The 24982-nt window shown below is 48.1% G+C and overlaps 2 protein-coding genes across 6 annotated transcripts; both read right to left on the bottom strand.

Annotated features, from left to right (window-relative positions):
• Positions 1-3989: 3989 nt before the first annotated feature.
• letm1 (leucine zipper-EF-hand containing transmembrane protein 1) lies at positions 3990-12860 on the bottom strand. Of its 3 annotated transcripts, XM_088433491.1 has the most exons (15): positions 12507-12860; positions 10850-10907; positions 10256-10697; positions 9740-9883; positions 8932-9069; positions 8631-8834; positions 8435-8554; positions 8207-8338; positions 7975-8145; positions 7816-7908; positions 7386-7418; positions 7013-7147; positions 6704-6897; positions 5329-5485; positions 3990-5229 (listed from the first exon to the last, which is right to left on the bottom strand). In XM_088433491.1, exons 1-15 carry the CDS (start codon positions 12589-12591, stop codon positions 5056-5058), a joined length of 2280 nt encoding a protein of 759 aa, XP_088289617.1. In that variant the 5' UTR covers positions 12592-12860; the 3' UTR covers positions 3990-5055. The 3 variants fall into 3 exon arrangements, with proteins under 3 accessions (XP_088289617.1, XP_088289618.1, XP_088289616.1); XM_088433492.1 differs by lacking the exon at positions 7386-7418 and having other exon boundaries at positions 12507-12859; XM_088433490.1 differs by lacking the exon at positions 7386-7418 and having other exon boundaries at positions 5329-5467; positions 7816-8145.
• A 401-nt stretch (positions 12861-13261) lies between these two features.
• nsd2 (nuclear receptor binding SET domain protein 2) lies at positions 13262-24902 on the bottom strand. 3 transcript variants are annotated; one of them, XM_088434022.1, is made up of 23 exons: positions 24785-24902; positions 22660-23246; positions 22140-22391; positions 21401-21554; positions 21145-21308; positions 20439-20726; positions 20066-20162; positions 19825-19910; positions 19638-19752; positions 19457-19572; positions 19069-19158; positions 18862-18988; positions 18603-18803; positions 17641-17820; positions 17225-17381; positions 16928-17130; positions 16756-16859; positions 16131-16400; positions 15829-15945; positions 15440-15581; positions 15238-15344; positions 14950-15145; positions 13262-14390 (listed from the first exon to the last, which is right to left on the bottom strand). In XM_088434022.1, exons 2-23 carry the CDS (start codon positions 23221-23223, stop codon positions 14134-14136), a joined length of 3987 nt encoding a protein of 1328 aa, XP_088290148.1. In that variant the 5' UTR covers positions 23224-23246; positions 24785-24902; the 3' UTR covers positions 13262-14133. The 3 variants fall into 3 exon arrangements, with proteins under 3 accessions (XP_088290148.1, XP_088290146.1, XP_088290147.1); XM_088434020.1 differs by lacking the exon at positions 22140-22391; XM_088434021.1 differs by lacking the exon at positions 22140-22391 and having other exon boundaries at positions 20066-20159.
• Between the last annotated feature and the right edge of the window lie 80 nt (positions 24903-24982).

Below are 24982 nucleotides of genomic sequence, written 5' to 3'. Positions count from 1 at the left end.
AATGACAGCTTGTAAGTTTTTCATTACAAGTTCATCAACAGCACATTTTTAATCAAAAGCACATTTTTAGAGCCCAATTTTTTACCCTTTGTGGATTGGATGGCAAGAATTCACGACGAAAAGCACAATTTATCATGAAAAAAATGTGCTGAATGCTGGCGACGCACGGCAGCAATTTGACAAAGGTCGCCTCGTCTTTAAGCGGACGACCGTACGTTAGCGCTTTCTTTTCTTTTCTTTTTTTTTTTCTTGTCCGTCTTTTTTGCGTACGTGAAAATTTGGAATCTTGAATCGGGCAAAAGCGCTTCTTGTTTCTGTTTTTCAGTGAGAAATACACAATCAGACCTCAAATTGAATTCTAACGTTAGCATATTTGACAGCCGCGTTTTTTGTTTCGTTTTCATTTCTTCATGCGTTCTTCAGCGTACAAACAAAGACGTTTTTTTTGTTTTTTTTGTCTGACTCTGACTCACTGAGCTGGAATTTTTGTTGTTTTTCTCACGCAGTGTTTGATCTTTGATGGGATTAATTTATAGTTTGAAACATGCTTGCTGTTGTACATAAGAGACATTAGACTTTTTTCCAGAGTTTTATTTTAGCTGTGTGAGCTCCTTTTTTGTTTTTGTTTGGCATTCCACATGAAAGCGATTAGCAGCGGGCTTGTAACACCTAATTTATTTTTCCATAAGATAGAAAAGTGGAACTAACCATTTGGCCTTTTGTTGGAAATGTTGACAAAAACAAAACGGCTTTTCAATAAACGGCTTTGATGTTGTTATATCACTGGAGTCCTTGTGTCCTATTTTTCAAGGCTAGCGGAGAACCCAGCCCCTTTTGATTTTTGGCGGGAACTTGAAGGACAAAAACGCCAAGTTGACTCAAACAAAAAAATCCCGCCGCTGTTATTATTATATTATTCACAAGTGGGCAACTTAACATTATTTTGCTGGTCTGACAGCGGTGCCCCGCCCCCTTACGTCATCGGCGCCCCGCCCCTCGTGCGTCATAACGACAAGACGGCGGGACTAGCGTGCATTTGCCGATCCTACCCACTAGGAGGCATAATCACGTGTTACCTGAGAAGCAAGGCTTTTTTTTTCCAATTAAAAAAATAATGTAAGGCTTTTTTACGAAACTAACCATTTATAGTAAGGCGTTTTTTTTTTCGTTTAAAAAAATAATGTATAGCAGGGCTTTATTTTTATGAGATTTTAACCATTTATAGTAAGTAACCATAAGGCTTAACCGTAAGGCTTTTATTTCTAATGAAAAAAGACCATGTATAGGAAGGCTTTTTTTTTTCAATTAAAAAAAATAAGGCTTTTTTACGAGACTTTAACCATTGATAGTAAGGCGTTTTTTTTTTTCATTTAAAAAAAATAACAATGTATAGCAGGGCTTTATTTTTATGAGATTTTAACCATTTATAGTAAGTAACCATGTATAGTAAGGCTTTTATTTCTAATGAAAAAAGACCATGTATAGTAAGGCTTTTTTTTTTCAATTAAAAAAAAAATAATGTAAGGCTTTTTTACGAGACTAACCATTTATTGTAAGGCGTTTTTTTTCAATTAAAAAAATAACAATGTATAGCAGGGCTTTTTTACGAGATTTTAACCATTTATAGTAAGGCTTTTATTTCTAATGAAAAAAGATAGTTGTCTTTTTTTTTTTTTTTTTCTTAAAAAAGGAGCACACATAGTGAGGGGTTTGTCCTTCGAAACGCCTTAGCTTGAACCCGCGCGGAATCTGGAGCCTGGCGGCCAAAACGGCCAAGACGAGCCAGCGGGAAGTTTCCAGCCGCCGCCGCCGGCTGATGTCATAGCTGAAGATGGCGGCCCCGCCGGGCGTCATGTGTTTGGCGGGGGGACATGACAGGAATCTTCCCACTTGGCAGAAAAAAAAACAGGGCACCCGTACAACTTTTCCAAATTTTTCCTTGTTTCTGGCTGACGTTTGCCCTTTAACCTTTGCGCGAAGCAATCCTTCCGCGTTTACATTCGACCAATCTTAGACGTCAATAATCGCACGAAGGCATCCCAGCGGCTGCCTTCGTGCGGCCGTAAAAAGAGGATTTCCTGTTTTCGGCGCGTCTCTCTAACACGACTCGGGTTAGAAGGAATAATGGCTTTAGGCGTTTACGGGGTGCTCAAGATGTTCGTGAAAATAATAGCGCGGATATGTATGCAAGTATTTGCCGAGTGAAGGTCGTGTTTCATTTCCCAAAAAATTGAAAGAAAAAGCGGCGGCGAGGCCGGCGCCTCGTGTGGTCACCCGTGTAATTACACATCATGTCATTATGGTATGGCGTGTACGCACTCCTCCTTCTCCTGGCTTTTTTTTTCCTTTTAACCCAGCAACAGCAGGGGCCACAAATTGCACTAGCGCGCTAAGGCTTCTAGACACAAATCAAAGGTGGGCGGCGCACTCTAATTACACACATTTGCGCGCGCTACATTGTATGGCTAATTATAGCGCCCGTGTAATTTTTGGGTGTAATTATAGTAATGATGCAGCATGTTGAGACGCTACAGTAATAGATTTGCTTGTTTTCGAGGCCTTTTGAAAAAGAAAGTTGCCCACATGAAAAACGCAGCGGAAAAATGAGCGCACGCGCGAGTGTGCGTGCAGATGCACGTCCGCGCGGCAGATGCATGACGCTGCGCCTCACACTATTTTCAATCTGTCCTCTGCAAAACGTCAACGAGAATCTGTCAAGGTCCCTCAAATTCCTGGTTTAGCCTATTTAGAATGTGAGTAGATGAGTTTTTCTTTTTCCAACATTAGCATCCAAAATGCTAACATGCTAACACCGTCGTAAAAAGAAAATGTTTGAAGGTTCGCATATTACGTACTAACATTGAAATGTTTTGAAACGAAAACATTATATTTGTTCAACGTTAGCATGACAATGCTAACATGCAAACACCACGCAGTTAAAGGAAGAAGAAGAAAGGAAGAAGTGGAGGTAACACTTTTTTTTTGGGGTGGGGGGTGCGATTATCCTTGAATAACCTTGAGCGCATGCTTTTGCTGGCATGAATATTCTGTCTTGGATCTCGGACGGGATTTTTTTTGAGGGGGGGGCATTAAAAAGACGAGGTTGACAGCCCGCGCTTTCATCTGCCGCACAAAAGGGAAGGCGACCAAGCGTTTGAACCTTCTCGCCGGCTATATTTTCTGATTGTAACGGCGGCGCGCTTATTGCGGGATCCGTCCGTTTCCGAGCTAGCCGGAGGACTTCCGGCGCCGTGAAATGGGCCCGCATTGAAATTCATGAGTTCTAAGGATCGAGCGGGTCAAGTTCCGCGTGGGCAAACGCCACAAGAAGCTAATTGGACTCCCGCGCTCGTCGGGGTCACGCTGAAGTCACCGCTAGGTTTTCGAGTCTGCCGTCATTTTACAATGAAGGTTTCAAGAGGGGCAAGAGTTGCATTTAGGGCTTGTTTCAAATTATGGCTTCAAACTAAAAAGGGTTTCAAATTTCAAGACGAGAACTGGGTTTCAAATTGGGGATGCGAGACACGGCTCGACTTTGAAATTCCGGCTTCAGGATTTGACTTCACCATACCAGCATTTAAATGAGGACAATTCGGGACTGTAGAGTCGGGGTAGGGTTTCAAGATAAGGGTTGACGGTGTCAATTTGGTGTATCGAAGCAGGATTAGGGTTCGATTTTGAAATGATTTGTTGGAGCCGTTCACTTGGGTGTCTTAAAATCCTTCCTTTGCCGCCCTCTAGCGGCCATTATCGTTGAAGTTAGTTGATTTAAAACGAGGGGAATTTGGACCCAACTTGGGCTTCATAATGTCTGCTATCAACGGAAAAGCATGCAAAAATCACCAGGGGGCTAAAGTGTCGGAATCAGTGTCGAAATGATGATTGATTTTTGAACATATTGAACCCCCGATGTTTTATCATGCAGTTATCCCACATTTTTGAGCTAAAGATTTGCCAAAAACCCTAACCCAGAAAAACAACAAAGGAAGGAGTCTGACATCTTTTGGTTTATTTCACTTTTTGGACATTTTTTACAATTATATACATCTGATTGAAAAAAAAAAAGCGATTTCAAGTGAAACGTCCTGCAAAAAAAAAAAAAAAAAAAATCTCCAAATTTGCATTAAGGTTAAATAAATAATAAATAGAAAGAGGCAAAAGGATGCTCATGCGCTTCGTGGCGACAATCAATACGCTGTCCGCTCAGTCCGACAGTCCATCGGCGGGCGGCAAACGGCCGTGGCCACACGTTCCTTTTCGGTCCAAAGCGAGCGAGGCCAAACTCGTGGCCTCTGCTCCCGCTACGCTAAATAATCACTTTAAAAAAACACAAATCTTGACTGCATATTATTGCTTTGTCCCTATGAGACAAGAAGGACGAGGACGGTTTGAGCGAGGTGACGCAAAGGGCTCCGTTTTTCAAACTCGATGGCGGCAATGACGGAATTCTCATTTTGGATTCGGGATTTTGAGGTTTGGGGACAAAGGGAGAATCCCAACTTCTGAAAATGTCAGAATACTGAGAAGAGAATCCCGAATTCGAAATCAGAGCCACTGACACGCTTCCTATTTTAAAGGGTGACGTTTTAAGATTAAGCTCCGAATTTTGTTCGGAATTCTCCCTTTAAAATTGAACTCCGAGAAGCAAAGTTGGAATTCTCAGGGAGGGGAAAAAAGTGAGAATTTGGCCAGCTTTTGTGTTGTGCGTTTGCTGGCATTTCGGCGCTTTTTTCACGGGCACAAATGAAACGCTTGGAATGGCCTCTTCTTTGGTTGAAGTCAAATACAATGGAGATGAAAACAATGGCGAGGAATGACATTTGGGACTAAAGTGCACATCGCGTCGCTCGTCTTTGATTGTCCACGTTAGGCTTTTTTTTTTTTAATCCTGCCGGGGAAAAGGAAGGATTCCAACGTCGTCCCCTGGTCCAGTAAATTATTAGAGATAAAAAAAAAAAAAAGTGTCATTGACACCATCAGTAGAGAGACATTTTTTTTCGAGGGGACGCTTTTGGCAAGGCAAGTTTTCGTCGCGGTCGCGGTCGTCGCCGCCTTCTAGCCGTTGAGCTCGGCCGCTTGCTCCGCCTTCTGGGCTCGCTCCGCCTTCTGGGCCTTCTCCTTGGCCTTCTCCTTCTCCGTCAGCATCTCCTCCTTCTGCAGCATGGCCAAGACGTCGGCCATCTGCGCCGCGGACACGTCGATGTCCTCCTTGTCGATCAGCTCCACCACCTTGGCCCCCCCCACCCCAAAAACAATTCAAACGTGAACTTTTTCTACAGGGTTTAGGTTTGTTTTGAAGCGCGTCATCGAAAAACGCGAGGGGCGCACCTTGATGACGTCGTCGATGTCGATCTTGCCGTCCTTGTTGTCGTCCAGCGCCTGGGCGATGCTCCGCAGCTTGTGCTCGGGGATGTTCTGGATCTGCCGCATGACGCCGATCAGCTCGTCGATGCTGATCAGGTTCTCCCTGAAGGTGTAGAAGAGACTGGATACGGGAAAAGGGGTTACCGCCTTGGGCGGGGCTGGCAGGAAAAGGCGGTGGAGATTTTCGCTCTTTGGATCGGGAACGTTGATTCGCGGGCGGGGGGGCGGGGCCGGGCCGGGGGCATGCCGCGCGCGTCCCGCCGCCTGCCGCGCGTCCCAAGGTTTGCCGGCAAGCTTCCAGAAGCTTCCCGGATCTTGTTAATTCATGCTCGCAAAAACACAGGCTACAGTTGACCCGTTCCAAACCAGACATTTTTTTTTTTTTTTAGCTTTTTCAAGAGTTTGTCTGAAAATGGGCGGGAAATGAAGTATGACTTCAGTCACTTCGGTACTCGGCTACTAGAAGAGCGAAAGTTCCGGCCCGCGAGATGATTTTGTCAAGTATAAAAAAAGGATCAAGAATAAAATGAAAAACTTGAAATGTGGTATGATTAATAGTAATATATTTTATGACTGATAGTGATGTTGTGCTTGTACTTTATTTCAAAAAAGGAAGAACAAATTTGACGTCGTATAAATACAGTTTACAAGCATGATTTTATTGGGAATCGATTTTCTTCCGTGCGGCCCGCAAGCTTCAACAACGTTGACACTCCTGACCCAAAGCCATCAATTACATTAAGTGATGAAGTAATCCATTACGGTCGGGCACTTTACATATTAAATACTAAAGCGATCACTTCCATTGAGTAGTTTATTCTCAATCGATGGCTTGATAGCAAATGGAAGGGATGTTCCAGACCCGTCTTTTTGTTTCCGACCCACGCCGGTACGATTATGAAACTTTTCGGATACCGATCCCTCAATTATTTTGGATAAACAAAATGATTCCATTCAAACTATGACGGATGAAAGTGGGCCGGCGCCGTAGCGCTACCGTACGTAGTATTAATGCGGTTGGTCGGTCGGAGGCAGGCCGGAAGCTTCGCGGGAACAATCACAGCAGGCGACCGCAATACCGTGTTAGCCTTGGTGGAAGCGCCCCCCCCCCCAAGAAGAAAAAAATCAGCTTACCTTGTGGCGTTTCTATATTTAGCCAAGAACAAGCTGAAAATGGCAATTGAGGAGCATGAAGATGTTTGATTTTGTCTGATATTTGTGCTGGCAAACGGACGGATTTGAGCCACTGATCTCCACCGGGATTTTACCATGCAAGCGAGGAGGAAGAGGAAGGCGATGATGAAGAGGAGGCGGCGGCGGCATCCCTCGCGTCTCTTACCCGATAGGCGGCGTGGTCCCGCCGTCCATCCGCCCGTCCAGGAGCACCTTGTCCTTCTCCAGCTCGCCGATGATCTTGCCGATGCGTCCGATCATGCGGTTGACCCTCTTGGACAGGCGCTGGCTGGCCTTCGACTCGCACAGCGCCTTCTCCTGGCCCGTCTTGGAGAGCTCCTTCTTGATCTCCTCCAGGTCCTGCGCGACGTCGGGACACGGCAAAGTCAAGGCGAGCGCCGGGGACGGAGAGGCCGGACCTGGCTTTGGCTACGGATGTGTGCTTTTGGAGGCGCAAAAGGGGAGGAGCGCGCACCTCGCTGTACTCCTGCACGTCATCCTTGAGTTCCTCCAGCTCCTCCTTCTCCAGAGTCAGCAGCTTCTTCTGCTCCTTCAGCTTGGAGCAGGCGTCGCTGATCATGTCGATCTCCTCTTTGGTGATCTCCTCGCCCTTGGGAGACGAGAAGAGACGGAAATGAACCGGCACTGGGGGGGGAGGGGGGGGTCACTGAGGAATTTGCACAATGCTTGGCAACAATCACGAGGGACACAATTCGGAATGAAATTCAGGGTGGGGGATATTCAGGGAAGCTACAGTGGAAGAGCACCACACGGAGGGGAACCTGAGGAACCTCTACGAGCGCCAGCGCAGGGATGGTTTGGGAGGAAGAGCTAGCATCCACGCTAACCTGATAGCGCAGGAATGTCTGCCATTGTTCAAACTGTTGCGGTGCCAGAAGGTGAAGCCAAAGATGGAAAAGGACAGAGGAAATAAAAACGAAGCGACAAAGCAAAAGCTTCAGTCAGTCAATCAAAAAAGAAATACGTGTAAAAAAAAAAAAAAAGGCAGCGTAATAAACAGAATTAATTTGATGAATTCATCGCTTTAAAAATGTATTTATCATGATTATTATTATTGTGTTGTTGTTATTGTTGTTAAAGAGATCGTTGAGGTTGAACTCCCCTTGGAATAAATGGTTGCAGGGTTCATCACAATCATTCAGAGTGAGGGGGAAAAAAAAAAATGGAGGCCATCGGGCCCAGTCCCATTCGACACGCAAAAGCACAGCAGAGCCATTGCTGGACACGTCTGATCAAAAATGCAAAAAAAGATCTTACTTTAACCCCTTCCACGACGGGCGCGGCGTCCCTGAGCTCGTCGGCCTGAGACGAGGTCCGCGCCATACGCTCGGCCTCCGGCTCCTCGCCGTCCTGCGGGGGGCGCCCAAGGTTCGCGGCCACGTCCACACACGCGCAAGCGCGCCGGCGTCGGGGTACCCCGGCGGCCTTCTCGGCGGCCTTCTCGGCGGCGTCGGCCAGGCGCTCCAGCTCCCTGTCCTTGTTGTCCTGGCGAATGGCCGCCTCCTCCCGCAGCGTGCTCTCCACTTTGGTCTTGTTGTCCACTTTGGACAGCTCCATCTCGGCCGCCATCATCTGGGCCTCCTTGGTCTGGGGAAGGAGCGGGGTCGGTCAAGGGCCAAACGCCGGCGGCGGACGCCACGCCACGTACCACCATGTCGGGAAGCGTCTGCAGGGTGGTCTTCAGCTGGTCGGCGGGGGACAGCGTGTCCGGGAGGTACATGGCCCGGGACAGCAGCAGCAGGGAGGTGGGGATCTGCTGCTTCAGGTGGAGCTCCAGCCACTGCCAAAAAAGAAACAAATGACAACATCCGTTCCACGGCCGGAATATTTGGCGGAAAAAGTACACAGCATCGCGAAGCCGGCAGACTCGGGGCACCTGGCCGAGCTGCTGGCGGAGTCGCTCCTCGGTGACGCCCAGCGATCGCATCCCTCGAACGCGGCAGGCGGCCTGCACCTCGTTGACGTTGAGGCTCTCCACGCCCTCCTCGGCAATCAGCTGGGAGGAAGAAGTTTGCCGTCGTCGCGCGGGCTGAACCGTTGCCGCTTTTGTTTTTGGTTTTTTTGTGCCGAACCTTGTCGTCGGCGCGAATGTTGCGCAGCTTCATGATGAGCTGGAAGCGCAGGAAGTTGTTGGTGCCGATGGACTGCAGCTCCAGCAGGCGGCACAGCGCCACCAGCTGGGGCCGGGTCAGGTTGTCCAGCGTCAGCTCGTCCTCAAACAGTTTGGAGAAGCGCAGGATCTGCTCGTTGCTGGGACGCTCGCCCGAGTCGCGGATCTGCGCGCGCGGCGGCAATCAGCGGAGCCAACTCGCAACTTTGGGAATTCTCCTCCTATTTAGCAAATTGGGCTGCGACTCGTGTTTGACCGCTCACCTTCTGGAAAAAGGTGGAGAATTCTTCGGCCACGTCACCTTGGGCCGCCTTGTTCCGCAAGGCGATCTCCTCGATGGTGTCCTGCAAGAACTTGGCCATCTCCAGCTTGACGCGAAGCTCCTTTTTCAACCTCTCCTCCTGCGCCCACGTACAGGAAATGAGCTAGAAACTGAGAACTTTGTGCTATACGGGTGACAAGAAATCTCTTTTGATTCTTTTGAAGACTTTTGCATTAGGGGAGTCCAGCATAAGCCAATCAAGTGATTCATAGACTTGCAAATGTCAGAGGTCGGCCGCTAGCGCCACCTGGTGCTTTTGGGGTGTCGACACAAACATTTCTACTCCACCCTATTCGCGAGTTGCCATTGAAAGGATTAATGCAAAAATAATCGCGGGAAATGCACGATACGACATCGAGTGTTCAATATGTAAAAAAAAAATTGACAATATTTCCATTTTTTACGGCAATAAATGAGCCTGACATGGGCTAAATTCCAACATATAGGTGTACCTCTCCACCTCCCATTTGCAAGTATTTAGAAGGGACTGGCATATTTATGCAATATTTTCGCCCGCTAGTGTTTTTTTATGCTTTTCCTTTGACGTCACGCATCAAAACCATCAAAAAGGGGTCAAACAGATCTGTCGTCCGACAGGCAACATAACCTTGCTATAAGTACAAACAGATAAGATTAGCGAGCCAATAGGATTAAAGCTCGTCGAGCGAAATCGTCCGAGCGCCCGACGGGGTGAAAGTTCACATCAGACGCGACGGGGAAAGCGGCGCCCTCGTTTCAGGCCGCCTCACCTTCTTGGACTGCGTCTCGAACGTGGACGGCAGCATGTTGGGGAAGAGCTTGAGCGCCACGGGCAGCAAGAACTCCATGAAGGGGACGATGATGAACACCAGGAAGGGGAGAAGGCGGAAGACGTCGGCGCACGTCCGCAGGAACTGGCAAAAAATATTGTTGAGTCCAAGTCAGATGACGAGCTCGCATGCCGTTATTTTCTTCTTCTCCCGTCAACAATCAGTCGTGCACCTCTTCGTTTAATTATTTGTATTTTTCTCATCAATGAAACCATAAAAACTACGAAACCCCTACTGAGACTTTGAAATCCCGAAAACAAAACGAGTATTCAAAATAGGGCAGCATGATATTGGAAAAAAACGTGCTACAGGTGGCTAAATGTTGATGTCAATACAATAATAGTGAATTTAGAGCAAACCTCTAGCAGGTCTCTGCAACAACGGCAATGAGGAAAATCCTCGCCATATATTGTGCAGCCCAACTTGAAGATCGCAGCGGTTGACAAGGTTGCCCACCTGTCTCCTCTCCCGGCGGGAGAGGCCGTGCCCGTTGAGCACCCGCCACAGCATTCGTCCGGCGATGCCCGTGTCCACGAAGAGCAGCCGGAAGCCGTGGTAGTAATGTTTGATTTCGTCCAGCACCCGCTGGCGCAACGTCCGGCGGACGGGCTCGGCGTCCGCGGCGGGGCTGTACACGGGGCCCCCTTCCTCCAGCTTCTTCTTGTCCTTCAGCAAGCGCAGGGACTTCTCCACCTTGGAGTCGTCCCGCCTGGCCGGCGAGACGTGCAGCCGCCGGGCGTCCCGCCGCCAGGCTCCCGTCGCGCCGGAGACGGCCGGGTGCGGCGAAGGGGGAGCCCAGGATAAACCGCGGAATAAACGCCGCGGGTCCGAACTCGAGAGGGGGGAGGGGCCGAACTGAGAAAAGTGGGCCGCGCTGACCGGGCGGAAGCCGTCCGATCTGCGGAGGCAATACCAAAATCGGCGGTTGGGCTCGAGACGACTGACCCGGGTCGAATTTGCTCGCGCCATGCGACGCTTGCGAAAAAACGGCTTAGGTCCAAGTGCGGTTAATGAACCAAAGACAACTTCTCCCCGCGGCTTTGTCCTCACCTTTGACTGGAGAGTCTCAACGCAGTGTAGCCTACGCAAGAAGCATCTTTGAGTTTCCCTGTGCACACAGGAAGCAAACATATTTATTTCGTTGCGCAACAGCCGATACCCGCGAGACAGCAGCCGCTCCAGGTACACTAAGGAAAGAATAGACCCCTGTTTTCTTTTGTTTTCTGGCCAACTACCGATATTTGGCGCCGATATTCAATTTTAATCTCAGATAGAGTTGTAATGATTAATGAACAACTAATAAAGCGCTAATCATATTTATCGATAATTATTTTTGCTCATCGATGAATCGTTGGGAGACTGTGCAATCTTCAGAATCTCAGAATGTTGACTCAAAATAAAACTTTTTCAAACGTCTGCCTCAACTTTGAAAAGCAAGACTTTTGCCAATTTATAGAGATGTTCTGAACAAACAAGTCAAACCAATCATAATAATCATGTTACTTGCAGCCTTACGTGAATTCAAACAAAAACAAAAAGGCGCGGGATGCTTCCGACATTTTTCGACATCGGAAGGTGTACCTAATGAAGTGGCCCAATGATGTCATCATCAGAGCGGGCCCACTGGGAGGGCCTCGTACGCTTCGGGCCAATGAGTTAGGCCACGCCCCTCCCCCTTGGCCCTCAGATGGCAAAGTTGCACACTCAGAGCGTACTGGAAGCACGTGACTTCCAAATGTCAGCGAGGGAAACCACTGGAAAGCACGCCTAGAATGCGCTGGCCGCAAATAGGTTCAAGCCGGCCCGCGAGATGATTTGGTCTAGTATAAAAATGCTCTGAACTTTTTCATTAAATAAAAAAAACAATTTTATGATTCATAGTAATGTTATTGTTTCGTGATTAATAGCAATGTTGTGCTTGTAATATTTTGGGCAGTATTTAAAAAGAATAATAAGTTTGAAGTTGTTGTTTTAAAGTTCTATAAATATATACCAATTTTAGTAATCCGGCCCACTTGGGAATAGATTTTCCTCCATGCGGCACAAGATCTAAAACGAGTTTGACACCCCTGCATTAAATGGTTAAAAAAAAAAAAAAAAAAGATAACAATTGCAGGTTAGCCTTGGCCATTTTCAGGTTGTGCTTTTTTTGGTTAATGTTAAAAAATACAGTTTATCATCATCTTTATAGATAATGGTCTTATTTATTGTCACTGCAGCAAGTGAGGAGGCGCAATATATTTTCTCTCTTTTCTCGTTCCTGGAAATATAAATAAATAATAAATAATTGAGAAGCACCGGCTCGGGAAAAGTAAAAGAACAACGAAAAGAGCGTCTTCAGACATAGACAAACGACAAGCTGAATATTTGAAGGGCGTACAAAAAGCAGAAGGCGTTGCTATGGCAACTGGCATCCTCGCATCCAAGGCGACCCGAGCCGCTGTCCTCAACTGACCCCGTTCCTGACTTCTCTTCCCACTTGAAAACATTCATTTGCTGGAAGCTTACACAACGCGCCTTTTTGTTTTTTGGAACATTTAGAAGCGAACAATGACCCAGCCGCCATTTCACTGCCGGAAACTCCAACGGAAAACTACCGCAAATGCTAACTTGAACAAGCTAGTTAGCTACATCGAGAGACCCCGACACACATACACGCACACGCAGAGGCCTACAGAATTATTAACGAAAACAAAGGTCTACTTACCTTTGGCTTTTCTGAGATCGCTATTTAACGACCTGGAGGTTGTCATTAAAGGTGCCCTGGACCTCGTAAACAGGATTAACGCCATGTAGAAGCTTTACAGTCTTCTTTTTGTTTCGTTTTATTGCCCGCTGCGCTGGCTAGCTAGTAAGCTAGGCTAAACGTTTGTCGAGACGGAAGTAAAGTAGAGTCCTAAGGCTGGCGAGAGGGGACATAAAAACAAAAATGTTAAATAACAGTAGAACTTGGGAGGACCCGGTTCTGTTCTTCATGCCCTTCCCGTTCCCCGCACGCTCGAAAAGGAGGCCTTGAATGACAGCTAACCCGGGGAAGGGCTTCCTTTGACGTCATTCATCCGTTAGCCCGGGATCCGCCTACCGGAAACGTGAGGCTGGGTGGCGCGTGTTTAAAAAAAAAAAAAAAAAAAAAAAAAAGCAATTATCACTAGTTATAAATATTCGTGTGCGTAAGCCAATCCTTATATATGGCTATGAATGCATTTCGTTTTCGTTTGTTTTCAAACGACGTGGAAATGCGTTAGGGTTGTAATGTACAAAATAAAAAAATTGAGATCGCCTTTCAGACTTCAGTGGCACAAACATGTTCAAAATTGTCAATTTGAAATCATCTTTCAATGTGTTAGCCGAATGAAAGATCCTTTATTTGATGTAAAACGCAGTTTGACCGTGCGTAATTTATAGTGTTTAGGATGACTAATCTTTTTCTGACTGTGAAAAAAACAAGCATCGACAAAGTGATGAGGAAAAAAAATGATATATTTACAATAGAAGGCATCACTATGGGCACTTTTACAGTATGTACATATTAGTTTGTGGTTTCGGGGGGACATTGAGCAGGTACAAACCAGTTAACTCACAACAATCCACTACTTACAGTCGACTCAAAAAAAGTTAGCGCAATGAAAGAAAAAAAAAAACCCACACATCCCGCACGCAAGCAGGGTGCTTTCAGGCAACCTGGGAAATTAGGAATACAACTTTGACAGGTCATGATTTCTCTGGCAAAAAAACAAAAGAACATATCTCTTTTAAAGCTGACCGAAGGACACATTCCAGCATAGCTCTTAAACTAAAGCAGCATTTTGATTATCCAATCTTTGTGATTCAAAAACCAATTCCTTTATTAACAAGAGACTAACAATACGGTATTGCTCCAATGAAGAGTAGAAAAAAATGTGCGTGGAACCCTTCAATGTCTCAGTAGTGTTTATCACAGGGTTGTTATATTTATCTATTATTACCACCCCCCAAAAATAGTATGATTGACACTAGTGGACTAAGCACAGTAAAAGGTAGTCATTCCTGGCATATACATATATATTTACTATTTATACTCTATATATTAGAATAAAGAAGAAAATTTGGCAACATGATGGATGCGTCCTGCTACTTTTTGGTCTTGATGGAAACTACGCGCGAAGGAGAAGAGGACTCGTATATGAGCCTTGACTTACTCTAAGGTTGTTTATTTAAAAAAAAAAAAAAAAAAAAGGCAATGTGGTGGAATTTTTTCCAGGAACAGGAAGTGGGTAGCTCAGTGCAGGAAGACAAAGGAAAAACCTGAAAAAAAGTGTAATTGGCGAGCTTGTTCCCTGACTTTTTTTGATTGTTTAAGCCTCGGCCGCTTTCCTCTTGGCGTTTTTGACTTGGGCCTTCCCGGGGCCCTTGGGAACGGTGGCGGCCACCGGGGCAAGGGTGGCGTCTTGGTGCTCGTCGTGATCCAGGCAGCACAGCTGGCCGGTGGGGGGCCAGGGACGCAGCGCCCCCTCCTGGTGGGCCTTGCAAAAGGAGTTGGGGCACAGCTGGCAGAAGGCCTCAGAGTTCTTGCCGCAGATGTCGCAATGGTGCCACGGGCAGTCCCAGCGACCTGATATGGTTACACAGTGGTTATCCACATGTTACCCCTAGTGCAGTACCTCCACCCCCCGCCAATCAGCGCAAAAAAAAAAAAAAAACATTTATAACTGAAATGCAGAGGTAAAAATTTGCCGAATTTAAAGTGATAAAGTTCTATTTTTTTCGTCCCCCTAAAATGAAAACTTGTGGTTTATGTGCCCACTCTACAAGGCGCACAGGACTATAAAACTCAATGCCAACTTTTGAGAAGATTCAAGGCTTTTAGGTGTGCCTTCTAGAGCGGAAAATATGGTATGTGATCCTGTACAGCTATAGCTGTAAAAAAAACACTGAGTTTTCTACAGACACAGTGAGGACATTTTAAAGAAGTGGGGACATTAAGTTGGTCCTCACTTGTTTGGACCTATTTTTGAGGGTTCAAGACTTGCTTTTATAGTATAGCTTTGAATTGGGTTTGGTAAAGTATCATCATTTCTATTGGTCAAGGTCAGGGGCTAAATGCATCCTGTGAATGGATGTCCTCACAAGTATAGCCGAACAAACGTGTGTGTGTGTGTGTGTGGACTGACCAAAGGGCCTCTTGGAGAGGTTGAGGCAGGACAGGTGGAAAGCTTTAGTGCACGTCTTCTTGTCGCAGATGACCAGCTGCCCTCCGTCGCCGCAGCGGAAACACTCGTCGTCCGACTTCTTGCCCTCCGTCCTCCGCTTCCTGTACTTGCGCTTCAGCCGCTTCCCTTTGGCTTCGGCCGCCTGACCGTTGGAGTTCTGTGGACGGGGAAGGTGGAAAGGTACATCATTTAAAAAAGGTTGAGAAGTTGCTTGTTGCGTTGTCAGAGCATTTTTTTTTTTTTTTTGACCTTGGGGCGATCTCCCAGGAAGCCGCTACAGTTGGGGGCGCCGCAGCGGCACACCGTCTTTTCGTTGCCCAAACAGTCCAAGTTGTAGTTGAAGGTCAGCTCGGTTCCTGCCGGCCCGAAATGGACAGCGCGGAGTCACGAGGTGCGCGTTTTCTCACGGAGCCTTCCTTAAGATTTCTCGCTTGCGACGGTAGAAAAATACCCGCCGGGATGTCGCAGACGGCGAACAATCCGACGCGGGTGTCCCCGTTCACGGTCCACTTCTGAGTCTCGCAGTTGGGCTGACAGCTGTGGTTCATGAAACGCGAGAAGTTCCCCTTGGGACCGGCGTCGATGATTCGGTCCTTGGGAGGGAAAGATGTTGTGACGATCGGACGGTGACGCGGCGGTGCCGTGTTTGTGGTATTGCCAACCGTGACGTCACGGTCCGCTGTCATGTAACGTTCCCAATGCAATACCGTGTTTTTCGTCTCGCTCGCAGCGGAAGAGAAACTGCTGAGCGCGCAGCTCTCGCATACGCTGCCGAGCGGCACATTGATACCGCGCGCAAAACACACGCGCGTACGTGCAAATACACGTGGGCCGACATACCTTGTCAATAGTGAGCATGTAGAAGTCGGTGATGTTATTCTCGTGAGCGTATTTGATCCTGGCCCGGCACTCGTCCTCGTCGATCAGCTCGCCGACGTACTCGTTTACAAACTCGCCCTGGTGGGCCAACAGTAAAAAAAAATATGTAAATGAAGGCAATTTACACCAGAAACAGCAAAAATAATAATTAAAAAAAAAAAAAAACGCAATGAAAAAATACGTGAAGACAGTAAAAAGCCAAATGACCGAAAAAGTACCAATGTAGAAAATCGAAGCCAAAACACTGAAACGCGCTCCCTCACCTTCTTGATGTCGCGCAGAGCGACGAGGCCCCAGCCCTTGCCGGGCGTCTTGATGATCTTGGTGTCGGGGTAGAGGCGCTTGGTGAAGTCCTGGTTGCAGCAGCGCTGGCCGCTGGGACACACCTGCGGGTGGCACTCGTACTGCAGCATGCGGTTCAGGCACTCCGACTCGAAGCCGCACGGCCGCTCCACCGACGGCTTGCAGTTGCACTTGGGGATCTCCGACACGTCCGCCGCGTACACCTGCACCTTTCCCACCGGTTTGTTCACCTGGACGGAGGCGGCGATACGGTCGGCGGGGTAGCCCCGCGGCGCTTTGGTCAATGCGGGTTTTCGTTGACCGTATTTCCCGCGTTCTATGGCGCACCTAAAAGCCTGGAATATTCTCTGGCTGACGGTGCGCTTTATAATCCCATGCGCATTACAGACCGCATAAATTGAGTTTTTATTATTGGAGGACGAAAAAATAAACTGAAAAAAAAAATGAACATTTATATGGGACGCACCCAAACTCCTGGCCTTAATTTTTGGGAAAAAAAACCTGTCTTATATTTGGGGAACTACGATGAATGTTTTATGATCATACGCAACAGCCTGTTGTTTCACGAATGTTTCCTAATCCTACCTTGATAAATTTGTACGGGGGCGGTTTTCGATTTTTCTCCTGCGCCTCCTTGGCCTCCTGCTTCATCTTCATCTCCTTGAATCGAGATTCAGCCTCCAACAACGCTGAAGAAAGCAAAGCCGCTAAGGAAATGTTTCAAATGAACCGGAAGGATTTCCATGCGGATCTTTACCCGTCTTGAAGACTTTGCCGATGCCGTTTTTCTGGTACTTGCTTCCCCGGTCGCCCTCCATGTAAGGGAAGACGCGACCCTGGTGGGTCCAGAAGTAGTCCTTGGAGCCAAAGAAGAAGACGGGAAACTCTCCGATCTCGTGGCGAAGGTGCTGGATGTTGGTGGGGATGTTGCGGGGGTGGTGAATTTCCGCCGGCCACCATCTGAAGCGGGGACCAATAAAAACAAAGTCATTGCAGAACAGTTTTCACAAAAAAAAGAAATAAAAAATTGCGGCGTTCGCAGTGCTGGGCTCACCGGTAAGTTCCCAGTTTGACCCAGATGATGTCCCGGTATTTGGGCTTCTTGCCGGCGCGGCAGTCGTTGCAGAACCAGCTGCCGTCGGGCATGGCGATGTTCAGGCAGTCGGGGTGGAAGGCGGCGGGACAAGACTCGCAGCATAGCAGCTGACCTCCTGCAAGGCGCACGCACAGAGCAGCTTTTCCTCCGTCTTTCTGAACGGGAACGGTCTCAGATGTAAATTAGCCGACTATTTTGGGGTGAGGTTTTTTTCCGTTTTAAGGTATGTTTGTTTTGATTGCGATTTACAAAAAAACTTACTGTTATGTTGCGGATGAAACTGAACTGACCAATGAAAGTTAAAGTTGAATGGGTCAATTATTACCATTTCAGAGAAACAAAAGGGGGGAGGGATGGGGGTGTCGGCCGGGTACCTTTGGAGCAGACGAAGCACCAGCTGACGTTGACGTGACTGTGGTGGCTGTATCCCTTCTTGGCGTTGAAATGGTTGGTGCAGACGATGGCAGTGTTGCTGATCATCTCACTGCCCGCCGCCACGCACTGGTCGCCCATGTGGTAGGCCACTGGGCAGCGCAGGCAACGCATCAACCGGCCTGATGGAAAATATACAATCAAAAATATGTATAAGCCAAAATAGGCACCGGCAAGCCTGCGACCCCTGTGGAGATAAGCGGCTCTAGAAAAAGGATGGAAATACACGTATGTATATGTGAATCATACCGCGTAGCCTTTTTGTTTCAGGCAAGTCTGTGGCAAGGTACTGTGGTAGAAATCAAGCTGAATGACTCAAGGCCTCAGCAAATTTTAGTCTTGTGACTCAACTTTCTGTAAGCGTGGGCTACAAACCAGCCTACTGAGTCAATGAGCCGCCTCTTTGAAGATAATTAGATGGGGTTATTTTTCCCCCTACTCCACGCCGCCGAAGTGGAGGGGGAACGGCTGTGTTGTTCTTTAAATAACAGTACAGTGATGAGTTTCACTTCAAACTGTCCGATTCTTCTGACTTCAGCCTCCGAAGTGCTTATTCTCTGATTTCTGTAGTCTTGCATGAAAACAAAAGATTTTTTCAACTGATAAAAGTGTCCAGATTTAATGAAGAGGTTAATCTGTTATTAAAATGTGGCTAATATGCGCCCTTCTGTCAAACTTTAGAAGCCTTTGCGGGCCTTGAGTCACTTACACAGTTTCCCCACCCCTGTGTTAACTCATTAATAAAATATGTTATGTTCAATGTCACTAAAAAATGCTATTTTCATTCATCCAAATCATTTTTAAAAATGACATTTGAGACCTGTAAATTTAACACGGTGATATGTTCGCACAGGTTATTCAAAATGTAACCAGTCCATTCCCAATCGTCGGCAGAGGTCCTGACCTTTGGTGGACCTGTGCTGCGTGCGGCAGCCGTAGTGGCAGCTGAGGCAGGTGTGCAGCGGACAGCGGAATCCTTTGTTGTCAAAGACGGTGAGCGGGCTGAGGCGGGCGCACACCTCGTGGTAAAACTTGCCACAGTGCGCCACGTGACAGCGCCGCACATCGCCGTCCGACTTCTTGCACGTGAAGCACGGGTGGAGCCCTGCGAGGAGAAATGAGCTGAAATCTCCCACGGTCCTCGAAGGCGCCGGCGTGCTCACCCGTGCTACACGGCTGACATAGCGGCTTGTCGTCCGGCTTAAAGCTTTGGCCCAGACAGCCCGGATGGAACATCCCGCAGCACTGACCCTCGCAGGGAAGCAAGTCCTCGCCGGCCCGCTCGCAGGCCTGCCCCAAAACACAAAAATGTCAGCGAGCCCAAACGCGGCTTTCGCTCTCGCGGCCGTAAAACAATTCAAAGGGGCGACCTGGCAGACAAACTCTTTCTTGCGTTCCCCCTTTTTCATGCCGTCCAGGCTGTCGCTGGGAGAACCGGGACATCCTTCGCTCCCGGAACCCTGCGCACAACATTTAGAGCGACGCTTTACTTATTTTGCCGTTTAAAGGGATATTGTGTGGTTTTTCGCATGCGCCTGCGAGAGCTTTAGGGACGTTACGGCCAACGCAGCAACACACACTCTTCCTGCTGTCCGCAGCCATAACAGACACGGTGACGACCCCCCATGTAATATAATTTAACGATAACTAGACCTACCAATATATTCAAAACATACTATTGGTCATCACAAACACATTTACTGTATTTGCTGCTGGTATAGGCACCAGCAAGCCCGTCGAGTAATTGTGCTCTCTGACCTCCGGTTCAGTATATAGGGAGGAGCGTCTCTTTTTGGACTTGGTGGGCTCGCTGAGGTTCTCTCCATCCTGCTTCCGCTTCCTTTTGCGCTTTTGCTTCTCTGCTTCTTTGTCATCTGGAGTAAGGGAAGACACTTCAACAAAGGAGTTGTGGAGCTTAATGGAGTGCTGATAGTTGTACCTGCAAGAAGTCCTTTTCGCTCTTTCAGTGGCTTCTTGCTCGCGTTCGCGTCTTTGTCATCTTTCCGCCTCTTGGCGGGCTTGTCGTGGGCTCCGGCCAACATCCAAGCCTGGTCCTGTTGATGATGAATAAGGCTCTTGATATGCGTTTCCTGACTCACTCAATGACACATGCGGGATCGCCTCACTTTTTTTCGCCTCTTTTTGGGCTGCTGGTCCACCGCTGCATCTAAGTCGTTTGTCCTTTTGGTGATTTGCTTTAGCCCTCTCTTAGCTAAAAGCACAAAGTGGGACAAAGCATGCCACATTAACCCCTGGGTGACCGGGGATTTTTCACTAGCCCGGCCTTATTATCACCCAACTTGGGCTGACCTTGAAAGGACCAGAAGCTCGTCAAATATAAATATATATTTACTATCAACCACTCACCTGAAGCTAACGTCCTCTTTTTGGCTGCAGCTGTTGATGTCTTCCTCCTCCCATCCGTTTTGAGATTGGACACAGCTTGTTTGTGTCTTCGCTTCTTCTTGACATAAAGAAAAGAATGTAAAAAGGTGAAACCTTGATATTCTCCAAGGACGGAATGAGTGCATGAATGCGTGTTCTAATAAGCATTGCTGTATTCATATACTTATAATGCTGTGCGCCCGATATACGAAACCCCTTTTAAAATAGGCCATTCATTGAAGGTGCGCCTTATAGTGTATCGTAACTTACAATAATACTAAATAGACTTTCGGAAATACAACCTGGCATTTTCAAGGCAGTGCCAAAAGGTGTTAACGTGGTCGGTGGGCCGAACCTGCAGCGAAGGAGCGCCATCTTTCTTGTTTGTGTTCAGGAAGCCCCCGTTGAGCCGCTGTCCGCCTTTGGCTACGACCTGCCCCACGAGAAGCCGGGCCTCGGCCTCCATGTCGGGCTCCGGCTTCAGCTTGTCCAGGATGCAGGGGTTGAGGTGGGGCCCGTTGTGGTCGTACACGAAGATGAAGTTGGCCAAGCGGTCTTCCAGCGACATGGCCAGCGCCTCGGTGGCCTGGATCACGCCCATCTTCCACTGGGGCCGAAGCTTACGGGGCACGGACTGAAGCGTCTGCGGGTAAAAGCCAGACGCCGCCTTCGTTTACTGAGAAATTTGTAAGACTTCTTTAAGGATCCTTCTTGAATCGCGCCCAACACTCCAGGAACTCTGAGTTCCTGGTCGCGGTTGTTCCCGGTCCAAAGGTCCTGGTCTGCGGCCCATAAGTTTGTATTTGTATTGAGGGACAGGGGATGGCGTAGCTCATTCGAACTGAACTGATGATGTGAGGCAGGGGGAGAAAGTGTGTAAAAAGTGCCGCTAATGATGAACTAAAGAAGCTGCCACACACTGCACGAGAATGAAGCCCAATTAGCTTTTTCTTGATTTATATGCAGCTCTGTTAGCTTGATACTAATTCATATAGTGTACGTTATTCGAGCCGTGCAATCTATCAACAAAGCTACGATTCGCCGGCGGGAGTTGTAAGTACCTTTTTGTGGAGGATGAGTGAGGCCGGTTGCTTGTTGCGCAGGGTTAGCTCCTGGTACTGGCTCTCCCGGGCGAAGGAGACCATGTTCTTGTCGAAAACGTAGCCCCTCTCGGGAGCATCTCCAAAATACTGCACATGGTAAAGGAGCCCCGACCTGCTTTTAGCTATCAAAAGAAAAAGAAAAAAAACAGACAGATACATATTGAAGGGAATATTGAGAGTCTTTGCATCGCGTGATAGTTGAGAGGGAACTCACCGTTCGGTGTGGGTTTGATGTGGTGGTTGCGTTCGGGGTCGGTGGTCACGATGCAAGGCCACCAGGGGTACCCCGACACCTTGGTCCAGACCACGTCGCCAACAGAGAAAACAGCTTCTGGGGCGTCGACTGACTGCTCAGAGATGATTGTGGGCTAGAGAACAAAAACAGAGAAAAGAACGGTAAAAAGCGCAATTTTAGAGTTAAGTCTCTTTTGAGGATATTTCGCTAAAATCTGCGATGAGACAGAGGTTCTCGTGAACCCAAAATTCACAATGTGCAACAATGTGAAGCGGAGCTTTATGGCAGCTTTTGAGCTAACCCCAATAAAGAAATGAGATAATGTGGTTGCACAAGTCTACACACCCTCTTGAGTGGGAATTTGGCTGTGTTCAGAAATAACCAATCACTTTCAAACATCTGCCACCATTTTGAATGTCTCTAAATTAACAACAAACATCCAGCTGTTCTACCTCTCAAGCTTGACCAAAACCTCGCCAGCTGAATAAAAACACCCCCAATCCTGATGACGCCGCCACCATGGTGTTTTAGTGTTCTTTTGGAGATTAGGAGTGTCGTGTTTACGCCTAATATAACTTTTGAATTTACGGCCAAAATGTCCAATCTTGGTTTCATTGGAGATTGAGTGTTTTTTTGCCACAATACCCCACTGTCCCGACATAGGAAGAAGATGAGAAATAGTTGTGAAACATACTACACGCTAACAGCCATTACTTGCCAGAAATTCCTGCAGCTCCTTCAATGTTTGCGCGGGCCTCTTGGCAGCCTCCCTGACCAGTTTTGGACGTCCGGTTCTTGGAAATGTCACGGTCGTGCCGTACTTTCTCCACTTGATGATGACTGTCTTCACGGTGTTCCACGGCATATTTAATGCCTTGGAAATTCTTTTGTACCCTTCTCCTGACTGATATCTTTGAACAACGAGATCCTTCTGATGCTGCGGAAGCTCTCTGCGGATCGTGGCTCGGGACTACAAAAATGCCAGGAAAAGCCCATTAGAACTGCTGAGCTTTCTCAGAGGCAAACTAAATGGTGGCAGGTGTGTTCTGACTCCCATTTCAAATGACTTTGGATCGTGGAATGAAAAAAATGAAAAAAGTTTTAACGTAAAAATATATAAAAAACGGAATAAAAAATGTTTTGCAGATACAACTGCAAGTGTTTTCTTAGAACTTAACACCCATTTCCTACAAACAAACAAAGGGATAAAGCAGTGAATGAAGAATAAAATAACCAACCTCATCTGCTGCCTCCAAAGCTGGATTGTGAATATGGGGTACGGCGGAAGAAGCTGGCTTGGCTTTAGGTTTTGGTTTGTGAGGTCTCCCGCGCCTCTTCTTCACTTCCTGTCTCTCCTCGGGCGGCGAGGCCGCACCTTCCACAACGGCGGCGGACAAGCTGGCGCCGCCGGCCAAGCACGGCTCTAAGAGCGGCGACTTGACAGCCCGGGGTACGCTCGCATCCAGCTCGGGCGGGCCGCACGCGCGCTGATGGCCTCCTTCGGAAGGCGGGGCTTCGGCGCCCTTCGGCCCGGGCGTCTCAGCGGCGCACAGTTTGGGGATGGCGTCCTGGTCGCTGTTAAGCACTAGAGACGTGAGGTCCTTGAGCCGCTCGTGACCGTGGGTGGCGTGGGTGTGGCCCGGCATCTTCTGGAGCACGCCGTCCTGCAAGGTGGTGGCCAGTTGCGCCGCCGCCTGGTCCATGAGCAAGGAGGGGTCTCCGCGGGACTCCGATGGCTGCTTCATGCTGACGGGGTTGGCCGGCTCGGGCATCGAAGGCAAGGAGCTCCCTTTGCTGTCCATTCCGTCCAAGTCTCTTTCACGCACTGTGGGGAAAACAGCAGAAATTGGATCTAGGCTCAAATCGTCACCCTCGGGCGATGAAGAAAGGCCAGCGGCGACGCCCCTTCCTGAGGACGCTCCGAAAAAAAGCACCTTGAGGAGCAGCTGCTGGTGACCCGGTTTCCTGTGTGTGAATAAGGATCGACTCGGACGGTGGTGCGGTCCGATCGCTTCTTTTATTGAAAATATTGCTGTAACACGCTCGGCTAACATGAGCTGCCGTTAGCTGCAGCAGGCATGTTTTAGAAGTGCCCGGAGAGAACCTTAGCAGGCACGGGGAGAACATGAAAACTCCACACAGGAAGGCCGGAGCCAGGTGGATTTGAACTCGAGTCCCTGAACTGTGAAGCGTGCTAACCACTGCTCCACCGAGCTGTCCAAAATAAATATAAAATACAACAACAAAAAAAGTTTTGTTTGCATGGGTGATTTGAGCATATTTGATAAATTTGAGTCAAACTGTTTCATACTAGCACAGATGCAATGCGATTATTTTTTCCGCGTGTGCTCCTCAAACAAAAAAAGTTTGTCCAGCCCTGCTCTAAATTCTTAAGGGGTCCAGAACAAACTGCACCTGTCACGCAACGTTCCAGGTGCACTGTTTGCTCTCTTGCTTTTGCAAAATAACAACTTGCATTCAGACTGACCAACACAAATTGGAGGACAAAAACGGCGAGACTTGCAGCCGAGTAGTCTCTATCCGAATGAAGAAAGGACAAGCTACGTGCTAGCTGGAAGCTGCAGCCTGCGTTGGTGTGGGTGGTATCTGGGAGAAGGGGGGGCAGGAACCGCGTGCGGCGAAGCCCAATGAGCACATCGCCGCCTGGAAAAGCCGCGGAAACGACAACAGCTGACACGTACGACAATAAAATGCACGAAATGCTCCAACTCCGCCACAATGCACGACATTTATTAGAAAGCTTCAAGTCTCATCGGGGATCGACTTATCTTGTCTGGCGAGCGCCTTGCGATCCTACCAACTTCTTGTCACTGCCCAGACGTACTTCTGAATTACACAACTTTACTTCTCGTGCACTACGTAGGCTGATATTTGAAAAACGAGTACTTGGAATTGGTAGATAAGCAAACATTAATTCCCATTTGGAACTCTTAGCGAACGGCAGCCATTAAGCCAGCAACTAGACAAAGCCGCCACACAAAGGCCAAAAACATTAGCGCGAGGAAATTACCAAAAAAAAAAAAAAAAACGTTAGACGAAACCGAACTGTATATTAAGGTTGTTCGACGACTGGGTTCGTTTGAATTCGGCGTTCGGTTACGACTCGCTCGCAAGAGTCACTTTGTCGGCGCCATGACAGCTCCTTTCGAAAAATGCTAACTGGCGAAGTCCATTGAAAAGTAGCGAGCAGAGTTAGCATGGGCTAGCTAGCCGCCTCTGGCTTAAAATGGATGCTGGGGCCCCGGACAAGTGTATACTTTCCCACAAAAAAAGTCCCCGATTTGGCTCCTCTCGGTTCGGACCGTGTCAGTAAAGACGAGCGGCGGAATTCGGGGGCTTTACCTGCAGGCTGGTCGTCCCGGCGGCCGCTTAAACGGAAACGAGGAGTTTATCCATGGCGTAAATCGACGAATTTCATTCAAGTGGAGAGAAAAGGCTTTTGCGGGGAACTCAAACTGTGAGGCCGACCAGCGCGAAAAATGCTCACTCGCGATTGGTCGGTTGTACACATGAGTAGACCCTTCCTTTCAAAAAAAAAAA

This window comes from Hippichthys cyanospilos, chromosome 14 (genome assembly GCF_059441005.1).
Source record: "Hippichthys cyanospilos isolate Australia breed blue-spotted pipefish chromosome 14, RoL_Hcya_1.0, whole genome shotgun sequence".
Taxonomy (NCBI): domain Eukaryota; kingdom Metazoa; phylum Chordata; class Actinopteri; order Syngnathiformes; family Syngnathidae; genus Hippichthys; species Hippichthys cyanospilos.
This window is presented reverse-complemented; position numbering and strand designations above follow the sequence as displayed.